General features: G+C 35.9%; 1 protein-coding gene across 1 annotated transcript in view; it reads left to right on the top strand.

Annotated features, from left to right (window-relative positions):
* The window catches only part of LOC135225349 (uncharacterized), a 29,623-nt gene extending 10,650 nt beyond the window's left edge, over window positions 1-18,973 (top strand). Inside the window, exons 3-5 of the mRNA XM_064264683.1 lie at window positions 15,287-15,837; window positions 16,005-16,156; window positions 17,795-18,973. Coding sequence (XP_064120753.1) covers window positions 15,287-15,837; window positions 16,005-16,156; window positions 17,795-18,254 — 1,163 coding nt within the window. The 3' untranslated portion in view covers window positions 18,255-18,973. The remainder of the gene's footprint in view (window positions 1-15,286; window positions 15,838-16,004; window positions 16,157-17,794) is intronic.
* The last annotated feature ends 2,797 nt before the right edge of the window (window positions 18,974-21,770 follow it).

Genomic DNA, 21,770 nt, shown 5'->3' with positions numbered 1-21,770 from the left:
TGCTTCTGGAAGACTTCAAAGGACATAATGGTTTCACAGGATATCAGGAAAAAACCAAAATAGGAGAAAGCTATCGGGAATCATTAAAAGGCAGGATTATTTTTGATAGAGAGTGATGGTTACCGCAACGGAGTATGTACATAGGATATGGGAAGCCAGAAGAGTGAAGTGTGCCTAGTGACAGTAGGTAACGAAATATACGTAGAGGTAAGCAGAAGATAGAAAAGAGATCCTAGTCATATCGGGTCATAGGTTAAAAAAAGCTTGAATTAAATGTAAATTCTGAACAGAAAGGCAATTTTAGAAAGGAAAAATGGGAGGAGAGAAATAACTAAAAAGAAATACAAGAAGTTTTACAGAGATTATAAAGTAGAGGAAAATGAAATTATAAAAGAAATGGAAGAAAGGACGAAGCCTTGGACATGAGGTCGTAGGAAATATGGTCTAAAAAGAAATAAATGAAAGGTACACAACTCTTATTCTTCTAATATAATATTATAATATATAATATAATATATAATAATATATATATATATATATAGATTATTACATATACTATATATATACATATATATATATATAAATACATTAATTATATATATCATATATTTAATTTTTATTAATTATTATATATATTATATTATTTTTTAATTATATCTATTTATTCTATTTTATTTATTTAGGTTATATTATATATATTATTATTAATTTTTAATTTATTTATTTATTATTATTTTTATATATTATATTTATTATTTTTATATATTTATTATATATTAATAAATTTTTATTAATTTTATTTATATTTATTTTATTAGTATATATATTTATTTATTTTTATTATTTATATTTTATTTATTTATATTAGCTCTTCTGATCTTTTCCTACATATATGCTATTAGAATTTCCTAAAAAATTATAAGGAAAACCTTAGAATAAACTTCCTGTAGAGTATGAAATTCTAAATCCTGATTTTCATTTTGATCATTTCATCAGTTGGTTTGTTTATTCACTTCCGCTGATGTTCGCCTTCATAGAGGCCATTTTTAGGCTGTTCGTTTTGAAAATGTTTATTGTCTCCGACAATAAACTTAAGAGGAGAATATAAATTTTCTTTCAGTAGCACTGTTTATGGAGTAGTGGTCAGGTCAACGGGAAGTTACAACCTAGGGAAGACGACAGCCATATCTTCGAAGACTATGAACAATTTAGTTGAGACACAAAGGAAGTGTCCAATCACTGTCTTGTCTTGTTTTATTTCATAAGCATTACCATTGATGTACGTACAATCTCCTATAACTGCTTTTCTTATAAGTGTCATTTTAATGTAGAAACCAATAGAACAAATAATTTTTAGTATATTCTTTTTAAATTATCGCCAGTTAACTACTGGAACGGAACTATAGTAACGCAAATGTCAAAAGAACACGGTTTGAAAGGACGTGTCTACCAACGAGCCTATTGCCCTATTACCTAGAAGACAAATATGACTTCACGAAGCAAGAAACTGACAAGAAGAATCAAGCAGAATCGTTAGACTCAGTCTGGTTAGACTCATACTCGCGTGCCGGTTCAGTAACGATTTGCGATGAACAGCGGTGGCATGCTAACGATTATGTACACAAAACCCTGACACTGAGATGGGATTTTCTTCGCTTCATAGAGCCACGACTTCTACAATGTCTTGGTGAAAGTTCTTGCTAGAAGCTCGTTTGCCTTTAGGAATGTTGTTTGTCATAGAACTAATTCATAGACCTATAATAAGCTGATTCAGGGAGTTCGTAATGGAAGATTTTCTACCTTGGAACTGATCCAGAAGCTTCTAACATCTGAACGTTATATTATTTAGGTGATTGAAAAAGTCTAGCCGCCAAGAAGGCACTTATGGATTGGATAGAGTCAAATTCCCAAGAGACCCACTGGAATCTCCACCTGAAGAAGATTGTGGATGATTGCGCGGAGATTGACCCTTTCTTATATACCTACCTGCAAATGGAGATCGGGTTTCTTGCGCAAAGACTACAGAAGGCGACGAAAGAAGGGAGACTGAAAGCGAGTTTCGACTTTTTCCCAAGCACCTGAGATGCGTTTTTGGGAAATGGACCTAGATATGTCGTCAACCAGATCTTTCGTGCCTCGGCCTGCACTTTCAAAATCCTTTGTGCCTCAGACTCCTCCACCTTCAACATCCTTCGCGCCTCAGCCTCCTGCACAATCGGACAAACTTTACCGGCTGACGACGCAGCAAATAGCTATGCTTCAGGGTCAACGGATGTCTCCTATGTAGGCAGTGTTCCTGGTGGTGGGTCGTCTACACCCCATGACACCGCCGTCGCCTTTGACACTGCCGAATCTCAGCCAAGACGCCAGTGAGTTTCGTAAAGAACATATTTCCTTCTACTTCAAGTCACGCTTCGATGATGCCTTCTACTACAAGTGTCACTACAACGACGGCTCCTAGTACCCCTTAACCTTAAAGTGTATTTTGGTTCCCTTTTTTTCCTTTTTGTTATTGTTCACACAGTAGTGAAAAGAAATAAGTTTTTCTTGCTACTGTTTTCTAATAATGCTACTGTCAATTCTTTTTGTAACTTTTCTATATGATACTGCTACTATAAATTCTATATATGTATATTTTCATCATATAATAAATTGTGTAAAACGTTTATATTGTTTATGTACTAAATTTTCCTAAAAGCTATAATAACATTTCTGTAACAATACTTTTTGAAATGTTGAACTCTAATTTGTGGATAACAATTTCTTTAACTGCAAACCATCTACAATATTTTCAAGGTTATCAAGCTTGAGATGAATGAAGGTTGATATTTTGATAAGTCCAGATAAAGAAAAAATGAAGCTTAAACTTTGTAAAAAAATAAGCAAATCAATTATATCAAATCGGACATGAATGAGGGTATGATATGTTTTTAAAAGTTGAGATGAAGAAAGAATAAAACTTAACACTTGTAAAAAGTAATGTGCAAATCAAAATAATCAGTATTTTTGAAATATTTTCAGAAATTCAGACAAAGATACACATGAAAACTAGTAATAAGTACAATATATGTGTTATATATCCTCATTATTGTTGGTATACTGTGAAGAGAGAAACTGTCTTTCATTCCAGGTGGCAAGATTATACCTTGATTCAAGATCTGGGGCCAGCCACTCAGTCAAAAGAAGATTGAAGCTTGTCCCAAGGGATGAGAGAGAGAGAGAGAGAGAGAGAGAGAGAGAGAGAGAGAGAGAGAGAGCCGAATTAATTACGCCCGAATTAATTGCGCACAGTTACCTTTATTTTCTACTTTGATTAAAATATATTTTGGATTAAGCTTATCCCATGGGGGTGAAAGAGAGAGAAAGGTCAAGGTGCGAATTAATTGCCCAAAACTGCCTTTCTTTTCTATTTTGATTAAAATATATTTTGGATTCAAGATTTTCAGCAATCTTGATATACTCTAAGAACTTAAGATATAGATAAATATGACACAGAATAAAACATAAAAGAAAAATATATTTTGTAATAATGTAAATATTTTTAAATTTTTACTCTTAATCAGGAATTTTACATTTTTTAAACATGAATTGATTTCAGTCAAATACAATTTATTAGAATGCTCTGAAGTATAAGAAGTGAAAAGGCATTTTCTATTTTCAGTAAAATATATATCGCATTCAAGATTTTCAGTACTCTTGATATAAAATTTCACATACAGATAATTATGACACTGAATACATCTCAAAAGAAGATATATTTGGTAGTACTATAAATATTTTTGAATTTCAACTTTTATTTAGGAAATTTACAAGGTTTTTCAGAATGATTTTGTGAAGTATGAAAGGCATTTCCTATTGCTTTTTTATATCATTGATTCATACCAAAGAACGGAGTCTGTGAGTGGGGTTTACATAATCCCGAAGGTGGTCACGTTACGTTGAGTCTTGCCAATTATGGTTGATGTCTGCCGGTTTGGGGGAGCCAAGCTTGATAAACTTTGTTCAGACATTCACTTACAAGATAGGACCTCATGTATCACCGAGTCCTCTTGATCTCCCTCACTCCTGTCATGAAGATTTCTTGTTAAAACCAAGTTGTGCAGCACACAAGCGGCCAACACCACGGACTCGATACGATCACGACGACTTTGTATAGGGGAGACAAATGGAAAATATTGATTTAATTGTTAAATAGTATACAACAGGTATTTTATATTAAATACGTATTATTTCTTAATAAAAAATGATGGTATACAATAGGTATTTCATATTAAATTCGTATTTAAACAAGTAGACCACATAAAAATAGTAATAATTGTGAACAATATCTGCCTACTTGCTAGGATCCCAAGGTATTCTCCACTATACGTCTTGCCCTGCTTAGTCCATGATTGTAGATGCGTTCAGGTACTGTCAGACTTCGTGCAGGGTATGGGTTCATCATACACTTCTTAACTTAAGAGCGAAGGTGCCATCCCCAATGAAGAAATAGGCGATCGGGGGTTTATCTTCGGTTTCGTTCGGAAATCTCTCAGGGGCATGCAGGTTGGCTCATGTCGATCAAGCATTTTGCTGAGCTGTGTCTTGGCAAAGACACCACCATCAGACTCGGACTGTATGGCACCTCCATCCACGTACAGGAATTTGTACTCAGTGTCAACAATTCCTAGTACAATTACAGGGTAGAGCTTCTTAAAATTAAAATAATGAATTCCTGCATGGGATGGTTTCTGGATGCGGATGTGCTTCCCGTCTATTGCTTCAAGGGTGTGTGGGATATTCTATCGTTGCTCAAGCCTATGGGCCAGAGTGCTGGGTACCTGCCTGACCTCATCTCCATTGGCAGCCACAATAGCCCTACAAGTCTCAGGCACAATACTGCTGATTGCGTAGAATTCTCCAGTTGCAAGGGAACGTAGGGTAGTTGCAACATGCAGGCCTGACTCATTGGGTCTTCTCCAAAATATGAGGGTCTTCTTTATGTAGGGTGTGACCTGTTCCCCAATTTCATTGAAAAGCTCATCCGTAATTCTGGTAAAATTCTGGTACAGACCTGGAGTTTCGGTTGCCAATTCTTTCATCAAGTTTTCATGGTATCCTTTCTCCTATCTTCTTTGTAAGTAGGACCAGACCCAGCATCATCTTGGTTTTCTTTGCTTCTTGCATTTTCGTTCCTCCAGGCACTTAACTGTTCTTTAGTTATTAGCCATTAAATTTCGTCAAACAGAACTTTTAATAAGCTAAAATATGAGCCATTGCTAGAATCTATATGTAATCCCATTTTTTTTACAATTTAATTTCAAATTAGCGCCGAGGTACTTCAATGGAGAGCGCCATTTATCCAGGATTTGACTATGTTGCCATCTGGCGGATTAGTACCGATGACGTAGTGTTGCGGTCGCGGCGTCGCCTCACAATAACAAGAGCAGCGATGCACACTTGTTGTAGAGTATTCGTCCTCGGTATTGACTTCGTGTTTTAGGTCAATTATCATTCAAATAGTATTAATTATGCCAACTTGTACGGGATTTGGTTGTGCCAATACTTCTGGTAAGTGTCCAAAAGGCATATCATTCCACAGGATTCCGTCAATTAGAGAGAAATCAAGTCACTGGCTGATGGCTCTTCGAAGGGAGGATATCATCATCAAAACCTCTCAAGCTACGACGCAAACCATTGTCTGTTCGGACCATTTTTTGCCAACAGATTTAAAAGATGACATTAGGAGCTGGTTGCTTTGTATGGCTATGAAATTTATATGATATGTTTTGGGAACTTAATTTCCCTCTGAACAGACCACGGTACCGACGAAGATAGGGCGGCTATCTATCTACCGCTATCTATACTATGGTGTCCCCACTTGTATGCATTTGAATTGAAATTTATTCTTGTCAGTTGCCATGTGCGTGGTGTGATGGGGTGAACGTCCGTTTTCTAAACGTATGTGTCCATGAATTGATGAGGGCCTTCACTTAGTCCTTTTTAACTAGTTTAATTAATGGGGTTTTAGAATTTAGGGTTTTATATGCCTAACTAGGCCTACTTCAGGCTACTTCTTTATTTACCATTTCAATATATCTTCCGCAGACAAAGACAAACCAGAAAGGATATAATCAAAAGACGATGTGCCCTCGGAATAGTTCCGCCTGTCTGAGCCTACCGCGACATGACGTCATGCATAACAGATGAGCCGCACATAAATGGCGGCGCCCCTGGTGCAATAGAAAATTGGGTGTAAAAAATAAGAAAAGGCCCCTTTCAGAGAAAATTTTCACTAGGGGTACTTAAATAGAATAATACTACATATGCAACAAGAAGTTCCCCTTTAACTGCAATGAGGCGCTGTAATAATCCAAAATGCATTCTACTAATTCAGGATCATGTAGGTTCTCAGGTATGAGGTTCAGCAATTCCATGTCCTCCATGCTCTTGCTCTGTCTGCTACTGGAACAAGAATGATGAGTGCCGAGTTCACCTGGCACTATATATGTGGGCATCCATGTTTACGACACAGTTACGATTCCATTGCATATGTCGGCTTGTGACATAACTACATCGCAATTAAATTGTCATGCATCTCCATGCCTTCATGGATATTACCGTATTTTTGCAACTGCCAAATGTGGGCATGACCTATGTACATATGTAATCTCGACATGTGGAATGTTGTCCTAATGGTACATTGCGTAGGACGCCATAGTGTCGTAATCAGCTGACTATTCTTTTCTTTTGTGGCCCAAGACCCACGACTGACGTCGATTCATCGCCATACCCAGCCATTACGACTATCGCAGTCTTGAATAGCCAATGCGTGACTCTAGCATTACTCTCTCACTCAGTGAGTTACATAAAAAAAGCTTTCAATCGAGTAGGGTAAAGAAAAAATAGTAATGTCTTATGACTTCCTAAATAGAAACTACATTTTCTTAAAGTTAAAACCTTTGGATGTTCAGCATCACCTTACAAACTTCAGTGAGAAGTCTTTCCAACACCTCAATCCGTCCAAATACTCGTAGCCTATTGTTGCATTTGTAGCCTGTTGTTTACCATATCTTTCATAACTAAGTTTTGTATGTGTCACTTTTTTGTCACTCTTCTTCCATTCTACTTTAATACTATTTCCCAGTTGTCTCCTCCAGTTTTTATTGTTATCTGTCGAAAACACACACACACACACATATATATTCCCACTAAACTTAGGCATCGAAAGTTTTTAGGACTTCTTTGTAAGTATGTTATTTCCCATTCTATTTTTTATTCCTTACTTTCCACAAAACTGTTAATAAGTATTGCTGATATTAACTTCTGAACCTTTCTAGTCACTAGTCCTTTGTGAGTTCTGTTTGTCCTACTGCTGGAGATGTCATAAGCAATATCCTACTTTGTACATGTTTGTGAATTTGATACTTGTACTTTACTGTGGTATGCTGAAAAAAGCAAAGGTAAAATTAAAATGTTGAAAATTATATGCATTTGTTTTGGATTACGTGAAAGTGTGTCATAAGCTACGACTGATATTTTTGGCATCCTACAATCAGCGAAATTTGTAGGGCTATTAATTCTTTTGACCTTTTTCTTTTTGAGTCTCATCTTCTCCTTACATGCCTGCTAACCTGGCCACCATCCACTTTCAATAGTTATGGAGTTTTCAGTTCATTCAGGGAAAACATTGCATACATTACTGTGATTCGGACCAAATCATGCTCAGCGCTAAAAAAGATGTAGTTGGCATGGTTTGGTTTTGACCCTAAAGCATGTGTCTTCAGAGCATGTTTTTTTTTATTGTCAAGTAAGCTGCAGCTGCAGGTCATTGTAAGTATAATTCTAGGCTGGTTATAATCTTCCATTTTTCTATTTATAATCATCTTTCACCATGTTCATTGAAAGAATTTTGGAAAACCCTTGAGCAGCCAAAGGAGAGACACACGTACACACGTTTTGTACTCCTGCTTAGTCTACTGTATGGACATTTGATATTTTGCCTGACTATCATTGCATCAGGTATACTAGTGGTGGCAGAATCCATTATATTCCCGTTGATAAGCACACTTCATGAATTAGAACCTCCTAAGTTTCTGTCTATGTAGACTAACTTTGGCCCGTTTTTTCAGAAGTGATTGAGTGTGCAGTACCTGTGAGTACTAGTGAAATAATCTTCTGACAATAAGAGAAGAGACTTACCTGTGCACATATACCAATACATCAAATTATTGCTTGAAAAGCTAAGTAACCACACTGTACACAACAGTTGTTAAGGGCGTGAAAAATTTCTAGAGGAAACACAAAGTAAATGGTATTTAGGGAAAGGATTCTCTTGCCTTTGTATTGTTGTTAAAGTGCAGCAAAGATCCCAGGATTCCAAAAGTTGGAACTCTTTGGGAGGCATGAAGCCAATCACCTGGAATACTCTGATTAATGCTGCCCTGTTGTCATCCAGCCCGGGCAAAGTTGCAAACACTTAATTAGAGGATGATGCCTAGAACAAAACGGAATCATGCCTATCTGTGCGATAAGGTGGAGCAGACATCCAATTGGTGGGCATTCAGGTTGGTGTGGTAGACAATGTGGGCCAGTAGGTTTACTGTGAAGAAGTCTTAAAAGTATTCAAACAGGCTGGCCAAAGTAACTGGAATAGTGTGGCTGAAGACTGAGAGAGGACATTGGCTGTTGTCCTCAGTCTCCTCCATTTTGGTTCGGTATTCTTCTGCTTCTTCAGTGCCTGCTTAGGAATCATTTTCCACTTCTTCCTCTTCATCAGGGAAGATTTCTGGCACAACAGTAGCTGACCTGTAACAAAGAAAAAGGTTACTATGGCAGAGTCCAGATATAAATATCAAGCCTCCTATCCTCTTCAGCCCCTTATTTATAGAAAATGCATTACTCACAGTGATGTACTAAAGAAAACAAAACTGCTAAAAACGCATCTTCTTGAAAATGAATTTACTATAAACCATTTTGTTCTATTGTTTACTTGTTTACAGGACAATCGGTGTCAGACACTACCTCTACACTGAAATCGAAAAATTAACAAACACTCCTATATAATTGAAGGTACTCAGAGGTGAACCTCGTATGGAAATACTTACAGGCCACATCAGGGCAAGGGCAGTATTGGCAAAATGTAGACTCAATTCAAACCAAACAACAACAAACCATGCTATGTAGTAACTTTCTGTGGACGCCTGCAGTATCCTGGTGAAACAGTGGTCCATGTAACAAATTGTTTACCTGTGTTTTTAGAGCACAAACGTTTCTACCATCAGTAACAACATAGGGAAGAAAAACCTTTTTAAGTAGACTGCATTAACCACAAATATAGTAACTGCGAAAGAAATTTGATATTATATATATATATATATATATAGTATATATATAGATATATATATCTATATATATATATATATATATATATATATAGATATATATATATATATAGATATATATAGATATATATCTATATATATATACTATATATATATCTATATATATATATATATATAATATATATATATATATATATATATGAATTTTTATCACATCACTTTGATTCATGTACGAGCATTAATCTACAAATGTCCTCACTTGTTGGCCTGGTCGGTTAGGGCGTCACTGCAGTCCTGATTCCTCCTCTATGTGCTAGTTCGAACCACTAGAGGACGAGATTATTAACAACTAAAAAATTCCCCTTAGGTTAACATATAGGAAAATATATTATTTCCGAGGTAGAGCGAATTGGATTTTAGTGGAAACTTGTAGCTCAATGTAGACACTCACAAGCGCACACACACACATATATATATATATATATATATATATATATATATATATATATATATATATATGTTGATAACTGGGTGGTCAAAGTCACTGTCTATCATTGCTTCTAAACCAGACCACTGTTTGAATCCTGGCTGGCACAGACACAGTTATTAACTATAATTCACCTTGGTTGCAGGTTATTCCCAAGGTATAGTAAATTCGGTATGAAAAGTTATCGGTAACTTAATATTACGAATATAAAAAGTTATTCACTCTTGTATGGGACAGAGATTTATATGTATATATATATATATATATACATATATATAATATATTAATATATATATAGATATATATATATATATATATATCGAATAAGTTGTAAGGATAGTATACAGTTATACAGAGTTCTTGGTTTACAGGTTCTCATGACAGACCTAAAATAATTTTTTATTCTGGCAATGCCAATGCTTAAGAAAACTACAAACCGCGTAATCAATGTCGCTGGAGTGTTGAAGTGAATTATTCGCATAAGACACATACGCTCAGAGAGAGAGAGAGAGAAGAGAGAGAGAGAGAGATAGAGAGAGAGAGAGAGAGACATGGTTATTGATAGCATTGCGTTTGGGGCTAAACCAGGTAATTCCCCCCCCCCCCCCCCAGCCAGCCCAAACCCCCTCAATCCCCAATACAGGTCGTCATATCCGTCACAGAAAACCTTTTTTCGAATATAATATTAGCCTCGAGGAATTCTTGCCCTCAGTCGAGCGTGGATTCGTGGAGGACTTGCACACACACTTCGCCTTTGCCCAAGCCCTACTGACCGGTGGAACATTGCTCTCGGAACTTGACGCAAGTATGTTGGAAATAAATCGACCTCAGTTGTCTTCAGTCCATTTATGTTAATGTATTCGTGTAGGAGTTATTTTTTGTAAGATGTTAATATTGATTAAGAGTTCTTGTACTTAGTGCCTCTTCTGATTTTGAGTAACTTGAAAAAAATAGAGTCCCCTTATCAAGTAGTCTCACACCATCCATTGTTAATTAAGGTAGACAGAATTCTTTTCTAATTCATGTGAGCAGTATACATTTTCTTGAGAACATCTGATACTTTGCTTTATTACACATTAGAATAGACTGTGGGGGCATTTCTTTTTATTACGATTTGAGTAACTTCTCTGATTCTCTGAAGGTACGGTGGCCATAAAGAAGTCCCTTATATTATATCACAGGTAAAAGCCAAACGAGATTCGCTGACACTAAGGCCCACTGTATAATTATGTAGCAAGTTTTTTATCGCTTTACCGGTGGTATTGTTTATAAAATAACTTGGTGCTTTGTTAATGAGATATACGGAGATGAAGCAATCCTGATTTTCTCGACAGATATTTTTGCTTACTCGGGGAGTAAGCCTACAAACTACTTTGTTGTTCATGTTGTTGTTGGTTGGGTGGGGGAAGGAAAGCCTAAAAAGGTTTGAAAAATATGTTTTACGTTGAGCTACAGATACATAAATTTTAGAATAGGATATTTATGATTAATTATTAGAATGAAAATGTAAAAAATAAAGAATGAGGATGTTAAAATACAGAAAAATTGCTTCTAATAAGATATCGCATATTTTTTTCCGTTGGTAAAACAATACAACGGTATATCTAGCCATAGATTTTAGCACGTTTTAATTGATTTGATATGCTGAATCTAGAGACTATATTTCTGTTTAGTTATTTTGTCTTTCGACTTATAACTGAGAATATATGAACGTGCTTATTTTGAGTCCTTTTTATTTGATCCTTGTTGTTAGTATGAGTAGTAGTGACTATGAGTATTAGTTACGTTAAGTTAGGAATATAATGATTGCATCTTATGCGCAAGGGGAAAATCTTGCAAGAGCCCTGAGTAAGCTGGAGGTCGGATCACGCCTTGTTGTTTTGCGATCTTAGCTTACATTTACTGGGTTAGGGGACGGTTCTTTTGTGATTCTAATGGGTCTGATTTCAAAGTAGGCAGATTTTAAGCGTTATCAGTTTTAAAATGTCTGGTTTAATGCTAATGTATTTTTGTCTCTTCCTGTAGATCTCAATTTATGCAATAGCAAAGTTTACCAAGTTGCATGCTGTTTCAAGGGGATGAACACGTTTCGCTTTCGAAAATATTAATAATACCAGTGGTTAGATTGTTTTTCACCTACTAATCTATCCATAAATTTTAAATGATTTCATTTGAGATATTTTGTTTTTGGTTTCAAAAAGGACCAACGTTTTGAGGGCTCCAGCCTCTTCCTATTCAGTGCCAATCGTGTTTTTTACGACATTCATGACATGCTTTGGCAAATCATGAAGAAGCTTTGATGACTAAATCATTCAGCAATGGATTTCCTGTAGATGGAGAAAAATTATATAATTACATTAATAGTTGCTAGAGAAAGGAAAAGGGATCCCTTTATTTTGCTTTATATTGTATAAGAAGATCAAAGGGCCAAGTAAAAGATCACCATCAACACATTCAATTTCTCGTCGTCATTATCAAGACCTAATATAGTCAAATGGGTTACCATTACTTGTAGTGTGGGCTCAGGATTTTCTGTTCTGACTCATGCATCTAGAGCACTGAGATTTTCTGTAAGGACATTGAGAACTTATGGCTGGGATGGATAATGAAAAGGGAGACTTTGCGCACCACTCTGCAATTTACCTATCTATTATTATCCATTCTAACAACGTATGCAATTATTTTAATATCCGAATCCTCTAGTTTTCTATTTTAGCATCGCTTGCAAGACAGCCATGCTTCATTGTAAGAGTTACAAAAGACTCCCATGAAACAAGTAATGATAATACTGTAACAGTTATTGAAGGACTCCAATAAAGGACGTCTTGATGGTATTGTAACTGACCCAAGTGACATGACTATGGCGACAACGAACCCTCATTGCATCAATGTAACTGTTACCACAGGGCCTGTGGCACCAATCCTACAACCTTTTCAGGAGAAGGTTACTTAATGGTACTTAGTAATTGATCTTAATGAAAAGTTCAGTCATGTTTTTGTCAAGGACTGTGTGACGTAGGGGGTGAGCAATTAGGTCACACTCTATTCCAATGACTTTTAACCAAGTTCCAATATGCCAGGAGGATCATCTTAGGCCAATGCTCTATTTTCATTATCTGATGGAAGACTGTGATACCTATAATTTTTTCCTGATTAACATTAATTTAACCTTGCTTGTTAGGGTCAGAACCCCTTATTGTGGCGCATGGCAGATAAATAGAACTGGGCATTTCTTTAAATGGGCAAAAAAGAAAGACAAATCTGAGTTTTCCTTTAAATGAACGACGGAAGTGACGTCTAGTTTGAAGTTAAGGTTCAAAAGGTCTAGATAACCTAAATCGATCTTTTATGCTGTTTTTATCTAAATTAACAAAGATTAATCTGATAATAGTTAAAGTAATTCCAACTTACTGTATACATAGAAAAGAATGGATGACGAAACATGTCGTCTTGTTCATGTCAATAAAACCCACGTTTTGTCTTTGAAGCGATTATAATGATTTTCTCTTTTATTTCTTTTGAAGAGATAACTTTCCGTGTCGAGTAATATTCTGCGTTCTTGCAAAATGTCTCTTTCAATAGATCCGCATATGATATATTAATTAACATGTAACATGCAACACACAAAACTGGCCTTCAGTCATGACCAGTTCCAGAGTCTTAAAAGAATTTCCAAACGTTCCCGTTGTGTACTAAAGTAGCCTGACCTAATAATTCGATACTTCCAGGCGAAAAGTTCAGATTTAATTTCATTTAAATGGTCCCCTACTGTGTAAAAGTAATTTGTGGTTCTTTTATTGCTGTCTCCCAAAAGGAGATGATTTATATGTGGACTGCATTTGCTGGAAAATGGAAGCTCAGATGATTAATAGATAAAAGATAAGAGAGAGAAAAACCGGTCAGCAATTCTAGTAAAACACTACTGATACAGATCTCGGAACCAAAACTAATGAAGGTTTCGATTCAGAAGTTTCCTTTGAATCAGACGACTGACAACGAGGAGAGCTGACGTTTAATGAAACCAATCATTAACAATTAATTAACCTAACCTAACCTAACCTATGTTGTTCCATAATTTCAACTTGCATCATTTCCAGAGGTCTGTTTAGCATCACATGCGTAATGCATCAGTACACTTTTCTTACATCGACAGACCTCCATACAAACAGCTATATTCATTCCGGTATTTTCATCATACAAAGAAATAAATTTTTCAGGAGAATACTTACGAAAGAGTGATATGTATTCTTAAATCATCTCTTGCATTACTGACTTCGACTGTCCAGTCTATTTTTCCTTGTTCGTAGATCAGGCTTGAATCGTAATTCAAATATAAAACAAATTAAGTGTACTGCTCCACCTTTGAAGCAAGATTAAAAATTGACCCTCAATCTTTAGACATTTCTTATGCAACAAGAAAATTCTCAATATCTAGTTGACATTCAGCTTTTCTAGAAAAAACCACCATGTTGTTATTGGTTCTTACCTTTTCTTATCCTTATTATCATTATTCTTGTTCATTATGTACATATATTTGAACGGAACGAGACGGTTTGCAGATCATACTTCTACCGAACAGAATGTTGTGAATGAATGAAAGGATAGAGAAAAGAGAGGCAATAAAAAGTTAAACAATAGATGACAATAAAATACCAGAGGAAAGTAAGAGAACTCAAGTTCAAAACCGGAAGGCTGTAGTGCTGAAGCAATGACTAATCCAAAGCTCTGACGAAATTAATTTTTTTGGGCACTACCCACTCGTGGACCTGATCCACAGTTGGCTACTACCACGGTCTATGGTATATATATATATATTATATATATATATATATATATAATATAATATATATATATATATACTATTACATACTTATATACCGAGACCGTGGCTACCACTTGCGTCTTCTTTTCGCTCAACGGGAAAATTATAGTATGAAGCCTCTTTGTTGTGACGTTAGAATGACTCTAATCCTGGAAATCTAGATGTCCCGTTCCTTAAAACTTAGTCCTTCGTGACTTTATAGGGTTTTCAGGATGTAAAAGTGAATTACATCACCGACGCTTAAACGAGATGGTATTTCACACCATCCTTTAGTGACAGACTGAAATAGCTTCAGACTATATACTCTTAGCGTGTGCGTTAGTGATGGATTTCTTTTTCTCAATTGTTGTGTTTTGCTAACATAAGCGAAGCATGAACTCTGAATGATATATCATCCTAAGCTAATGCATAATCAATACCATGAGACCGAATCATTGTTCATTTTTTGCGTTGTAGGTAAGCGGTTCTTGTCGTAGTCTGCTGCATATTTTATTCAAAGAAATCAATATATAAAACCAATCTCGTCTTCAAGTGAAAGGAGAGTTATTAGCATTTTCATAACTGAATTTATATAAGAATTTAGTCTTGATAACAGCATGATGACCATCTGGTAGCTCTTTAATATAAACTTCTTCTTCCTCTTCTGATTTTCAGTGTATCACAAACACCCTCATTACTCGTACCATCACCACTATCACCATGAACATGAGCATCATGAACATCATGATCATGAAGAGCACCACCACACCGATCCAAAAAGCCTGATAACAGAGGACGAGGTGAAGCAAAGCCTTCAGGCCGACAAAGGCGAGGAAGCCGAGCTGACCTCCTGGGAAGTCGTCGATTTCACCAAACCAGGGGATAACTATTCCAACTACGTAACCAGCATAGAGGTCAAGTACACCTTGGAGGATGAGGAACATGAAGTTGTTTATATAGCAAAGGTCAATCCCTGTAAAAAACTAGAGGGCTTTGAAGAACTGAATCACACATTCTTTGAGAAAGAAGTGAAGTTCTATACTGAATTAGTCCCAGAGCTCAATGCAGCTCTTGAGGAAGCGGGAAAGGAACCGCTGCAGATACCTAAGTTCTATCATGCGAATCTCGAAACTGGGACCGAGCAAGCATACTATGAAGACCTTAGAGCTCGTGACTTCAAGATGGTCGACCGAATACAAAGTTTAGACGCCGCTCACACTACTTTGGTGCTCCGAGAGATTGCCAAACTGCACGCAGCCTCTCGTCTTCTTCAAGAAAAATCTGAGGAACCTCTAGGGGAAAAATATGAATCTATTCTGAAGAGCTGGGGAAGCTTTGCTGAAAATCCTCTGCTGGTTGGAATGATCAATGGGCAACTCGATCATGCTGAAAGATACTGAAAAAGGCCGGTGGGGATGAGAAGGCAGTAAATTGGCTGGAAAGTCTCAAACCACAGGCTTTTGAAATTCTTGGCAAGCCAGCAGAGAAGGAAGCCTTTGCAGCAGTGAATCATGGCGGTCTATGGAGCAACAACTGTCTTTTCAGGTAAGAAATATTTTACATTTTTTCATTTTAATAAGATGATCCTATGTTGCCAAAATAATTTCAACGCGCCACTGGAAAAATATTATTAGGGGTTCCATAACAAAGTAATTACTTGATTTAATACCACTAGACATGACTAAGTTTTAGCATTATATACATCTTTGCAAACTTGGAATAAGACATTGAACAAAATGAAAAAATAAAAGGAACTGTTGATCAAATGAATAGTCCTAACGCTACCTCATCGACTACAACATTCTCTTATTTTTAAACTCCTTTTTGACTCCTGTGCTCTCTATGTTATATTTGATATTTCTTACTTCGGTTTTTACACTGCGTTTTTTACCAGCATAACTTGGAGTGTAACTGGTAAAAAAATACTGAGTTTGATTAACTACTTGAGGGGGAAAGGAAGTTGTTTTACACGGAAATAAAAAAAATGAGAGAAATTCAAATGAAAATGGGAACAATACAAGTATCGGAATACCCTCTGAGGTGAATCAGGTCTTGCGTCGACAGTATAGAAGTTTTCAAGAGCTGTTGAGTGTAGCACAAGAGCGAAAGGGTTAATGTAAATCTGATACACTTTTAGAAGTGTAACAGGAGGGAAGTCAAAAGACAAAAGAATGGAAAAGAGATGTTAAGGAATAGTAATGATATAAGGTAAGTGGCTGACTGGGAGTGTAAGGTATATGAGTATAAGGGATATGTGCCAAGGGAAGGGGTGAAGGGAACGTTGGTCATTTATATAGTGGTAAATGTAACGGAGATGACTGCAAGAATTGCAAAGGCCCAACGATACCCAATATGTCTAGGAATTTGTGAGGCAAAAAATTTGATCAAGGAAGCGAGAGAGAAAATGGATCGATAAGGGATAATCTGTGTGAGTTCAGACATGGAAGTGGGTAAAAGAATCAGCTATTTTCGGTCCAGAAGTTATATGAAAAGTCAGAAAGCAAAAGAAAAAGCGATTTGTCAGAAATGCTACAAAGTTTTAGTAATGAAGAAAAGACTGTATCAATATAAGTACATGGGAGAGAATGATTTGCGTGACAGTGGGTTCAGACAAGTATGGTTTATGTATATCTTTATGGCTGTTTAATACCTTAAAAACTGAGCGATGAGATAAGCCAGACAAGGTCAGAGAGAGATATTGGGATAACTTCGTGGGACAAGTAAAGGGGCTGTTGATTTGTCATAGTGAAATAAGGCTTTAGTGAATGATTAAACAGTTGCAAAGGGTTTGTAAGAGGAAAGAGATAAAAGTAATTACTAAAGTCAATGAGGATAAATGAAAACCTTGAACATGGAGCAATAAGTACTTGTATGCTTCATGAAAGAGTAGGAATTGTTAATTGGTGTGAATATTTTGGAGTAAATATAACAAGTGGTAGGATAGGTAGAGTTGAGATACAGACTATGTAAAGCAGGGGTATGTAAAAGATTTGGAGGGGAAACAAAAAGCCAAACCTTGTTTACAGAAATGTAGTATATGCGAAGTAAGAAGGATTGAAGGGATGAGAAATGTGCAGATACTTGGAAGAAACTCCAAATAGGTTAGAATAGGTGAGCAGAGCGAGCAATACTGATATAACTTCACTAGATACGATTTTCTAATAAGCAGCCGTGAATTTTCAGGTATAATGATGATGGGGAACCAGAGGAAGTAATGCTGTTGGACTTCGAAACTTGCGGTTATTCTTCCCTGGCTCATGATCTCAATTACTTGATGTACACAAGTCTGACTGAAGAAGTGCGAAAGGAGCACTTTGAAGAATTCATGGGTACTTATACTGCCGCCTACCAGGAGATTATTGAGGCCGCGGGACTGGAGATGCCATTCAACGAAGAAGAGCTCACAGAAGAATTCCGCGAAAACAATGTCGTCGGAGCACTTTTTACGGTTTTGACTATTCCAGCCGTCCTCCTGGAATCCGGTGATTTACCAGATGGTGCGACGATTGACGGAGAGATGGAGGAAATACTCGACGAGTTTTGGGCTAATATAGACGAAAAGATAGAGACCAGCCCAACGCTCAAACCAAGATTTCTGGCAATTTTTGAAGAATTCATGGAATCGGGGTTGATCAGTGAATAGTTGTAGCTTTCTTCTCTTCAAACGATTATGTGTTCTGCACAGGTACAATAGAAAAAGTTTAATGTTATCTGTGAAACTACAAATATTATTTCATGTGGTGCACTGGACACAGAATTCCTGAAATATTTGAAGGTCTCACTGCGCACTTCCGATACTTAGCACTCATGTCTTATCTAGGAACAAAATTAGCTTGCATATGTAAGCTTTTCAGATCTCTGCTCATTCAACTTCTTTATCTGTTCTTACGCGCATCAACTGGATTTCTTTTAAAAGATTCCTAACTAAACTGACTGGTCGCCGCAGGCTTTTCGTACAACCTCAGCGGTGAAAGTTCTTGATCTTTCAACTGGACATTTATGCATATTTTTATTTTCACCACTCTGTCATGAGGAAAACTAGTTAAATAAATAAAGCAAAAGTTCAGCTTTTACACTTAACATACTTTTTCGGCAAAAAGGTTACAGATTTTTCAAATACTTATCTTTACGCAACTTAATGAAGTGACAATGAAATAACTTGCAATCAGAGATTTTTAATTCGTTGAATCAGCGGCTCTTTTGCCGTTCATATCATATACTGCAAGCTTGCTAATATACAATTCTTCATGACCGTTTGAACTACCAGGTAATATAATTGTAGAGGACTTGGTAACCTAATTATTATATTGGCGACAAAATGGATGTAACTCACCAGGAATAAAACAGGAAAAACCCCACAAATGGTGTGATTTCGAGAACCTATTTAGAGCAAAGGATAAGTACACTGGATTGAAAAAACTATGCCTTAAATGCGAGGTAATGCGAGGTATACCTCCAGCTATCCCTGGGGAGATAAGATATCTACCAATAGTCAACCTCGCTTCTTACCATCTAAAGTCAGGGAAGAGGCTGCAGTGTATTTGCAGGAACAAAAAAAAATTTTTTTCTATTAGGATGCAGTATTGACATGTAACTTTATCTTTAGGAGCTACAGATTATGTTCGTGCTGATAAACCATTGACTACGAAAAAACTTTTGTGGAGCGTTTTATTACGAAAGTTGAAGTGACGAAGAAATAATAACACCACTAAAATCAGGTAATTTTGGTAGTGTTCTTTTGTATTTGCATTCCCTATAAGTCTGTGTGTCTGTCTGTTTCCCTTTTAGTAAAAGAAAGTTCAAAAGTTAAATAAATGGCTGTTTCCTCTTGATTGTTCTCTTTCCCATATAATCAGAAATTGCTGCAAAAAGACGATAAAAGTTCTTCTGCTGCAACGTTCAGTAATGTCACAGAGAGGTAGTAAAAATACCTTTTTTTTTTTTGTTGTCTCTGGGCTAAAAGAAAAACGAGGCCTAAGGTAATTAGAAGATACTGACAGCAAAGTACTTTTGCTGAAACAGTTTGCATCCGTCTCAATACTGGTTAGGCCCAGGGTTGCTTGAGTCATGCACTGTAGGTGGTAGTAAGATGCTAAAGGAACATACACACATATAAGAAGTACATATGTATATATATATTATATAATATATATATGGTATATATAATATATATATATTATATATATATCATTCGAGCGACAAATAATGTCCTTTAATATCTAATTCGCTCTAACCCTCGGAAATTTGATATATTTTCATATATGTACCGAAGGGGAAGAATTTTTCGTCCCTTCATGGGATCGAACCACCGTCCAGTGGACGGGAACGAAATCAGGACGGACAAGTGACGTTATCAAGTCGGCCTGATTTCGTTCCCGTCCACTGGACGGTGGTTCGATCCCATGAGGGGACGAAATTATTATCACTAAAAATTCCCCTTCGTACATACATGAAAATATATCAATTCCAAGGTAGAGCGAATAAGATATTAAAGGACATTTGTAGCTCGAATGATATATATGAATCACGGTGATGTGATAATTATATGTATATATATATATATATATATATATATATATATATAATATACACATATATACATATATATATATATATATATATATATATATATATATAATATATATATATATATATATATGTGTGTGTGTGTGTGTGTGTGTGTGTGTGTGTAATTGACAAACAGTATTGGCCTAGTCAGGGAGAGTACCGAGATCAGCCAGTTTTCGAGGTTAATGGCCGAGCCATCACTCTGAAATTTACAAAAAGTAATCAAAATTGTTACAAATGCAATTAAGAGGAATGTTCCTCTTATAGTTGAAATGAACCAAATGGGAGAGACAAAACTAATAAAAACGAAAGAGGAAAGAAAGTGGATCTGAAGACTAAATAAAAGTAAAGCGATTAAAACTATGAGGGAAAAAGAAAAACGAAATTAATACGTTTGTTTAAACAGCAAGCAAACAAACGACAAACGACAGCTGACCCTCTTAATGGCCGCACCAGACAAATTGTCATTCACGCCTAGTCTCACTCTCCTGACAAACAATGACTCACAAGACTAGGAAGTCGATTCTCGTAAGAAAAGGACAGCGTTATAGGATCACGGACCATGAAGTGATGATCCTGGTTCAACAACGTTTTTTTCCACTCTGTAAGAAATGTGGTTTTAAAAAGACATCATATTCTGATCAGGGTTAGAGTAATCACACTTGAAGTAATATATTACAATTATGATTACAATTTTAACAAATTTAGATTATAATTACAATTGTAATCAAATTTTGAAATATCAATTACATTACAATTACAATTACTTACAACAAATATAATTGCAGTTACAGTTACAATTACGAGGGATCTGGCACTAGAATCAGTGTATTGAGGCGAGCAAATCGAGCTAACAGGGTTTCACAATTCATTTCCAGAAGCGTAAGTGGCAGGGGAGCAGAGGTCATACTAAAAACGCATTTATTAGCACCTGAAAATTTAAGTCATATAAGCAACCCCTCACTCACAATGGAGCCCGACCCTTACCACTTCAGTTTTATAATTGCAATTAAATTACAAATTACATTATCCTGTAATTGATAAAATAACAAATTACATAATCCTGTAATTAATTAGATTACGAATTACATCATCCTGTAATTAATTAGATTACAAATGACATCATCCTGTAATTAATCATATTACAAATTACATCATCCTGTAGTTAATTAGATTAAGAATTGCATCGTCCTGTAATTAATTAGATTACACATTACACCATCATGTAATTAATTAAATTACAGTTACTTACTATGGTTTTATTTTCAATTACAATAACAGTTACACGAAATTCTGTAATTAATTACATTTTAATGACTTACTTTAATTTCATTTTCAATTACAACCATAATCACGAAATTCTGCAAGTAATTATATTAAAGCTACATACTATAATTTCATTTTCAATTACAATTATACGAAATTCTGTAATTGATTACATTTCAGTTAAATTACAATTACAATTACTCCAAACCTTGTCCCGACAGAGCTCCTAAATGGTCTAACTCTAACCCATTGAAAAGTGGCTCCACGTACGTAACCTAAACCTGTGCTCTCGACAGATGAATAAATAATGAACGACATCGAATAC

Source organism: Macrobrachium nipponense, chromosome 13 (genome assembly GCF_015104395.2).
Source record: "Macrobrachium nipponense isolate FS-2020 chromosome 13, ASM1510439v2, whole genome shotgun sequence".
NCBI classification, from domain to species: Eukaryota; Metazoa; Arthropoda; class Malacostraca; order Decapoda; family Palaemonidae; genus Macrobrachium; species Macrobrachium nipponense.
This window is presented reverse-complemented; position numbering and strand designations above follow the sequence as displayed.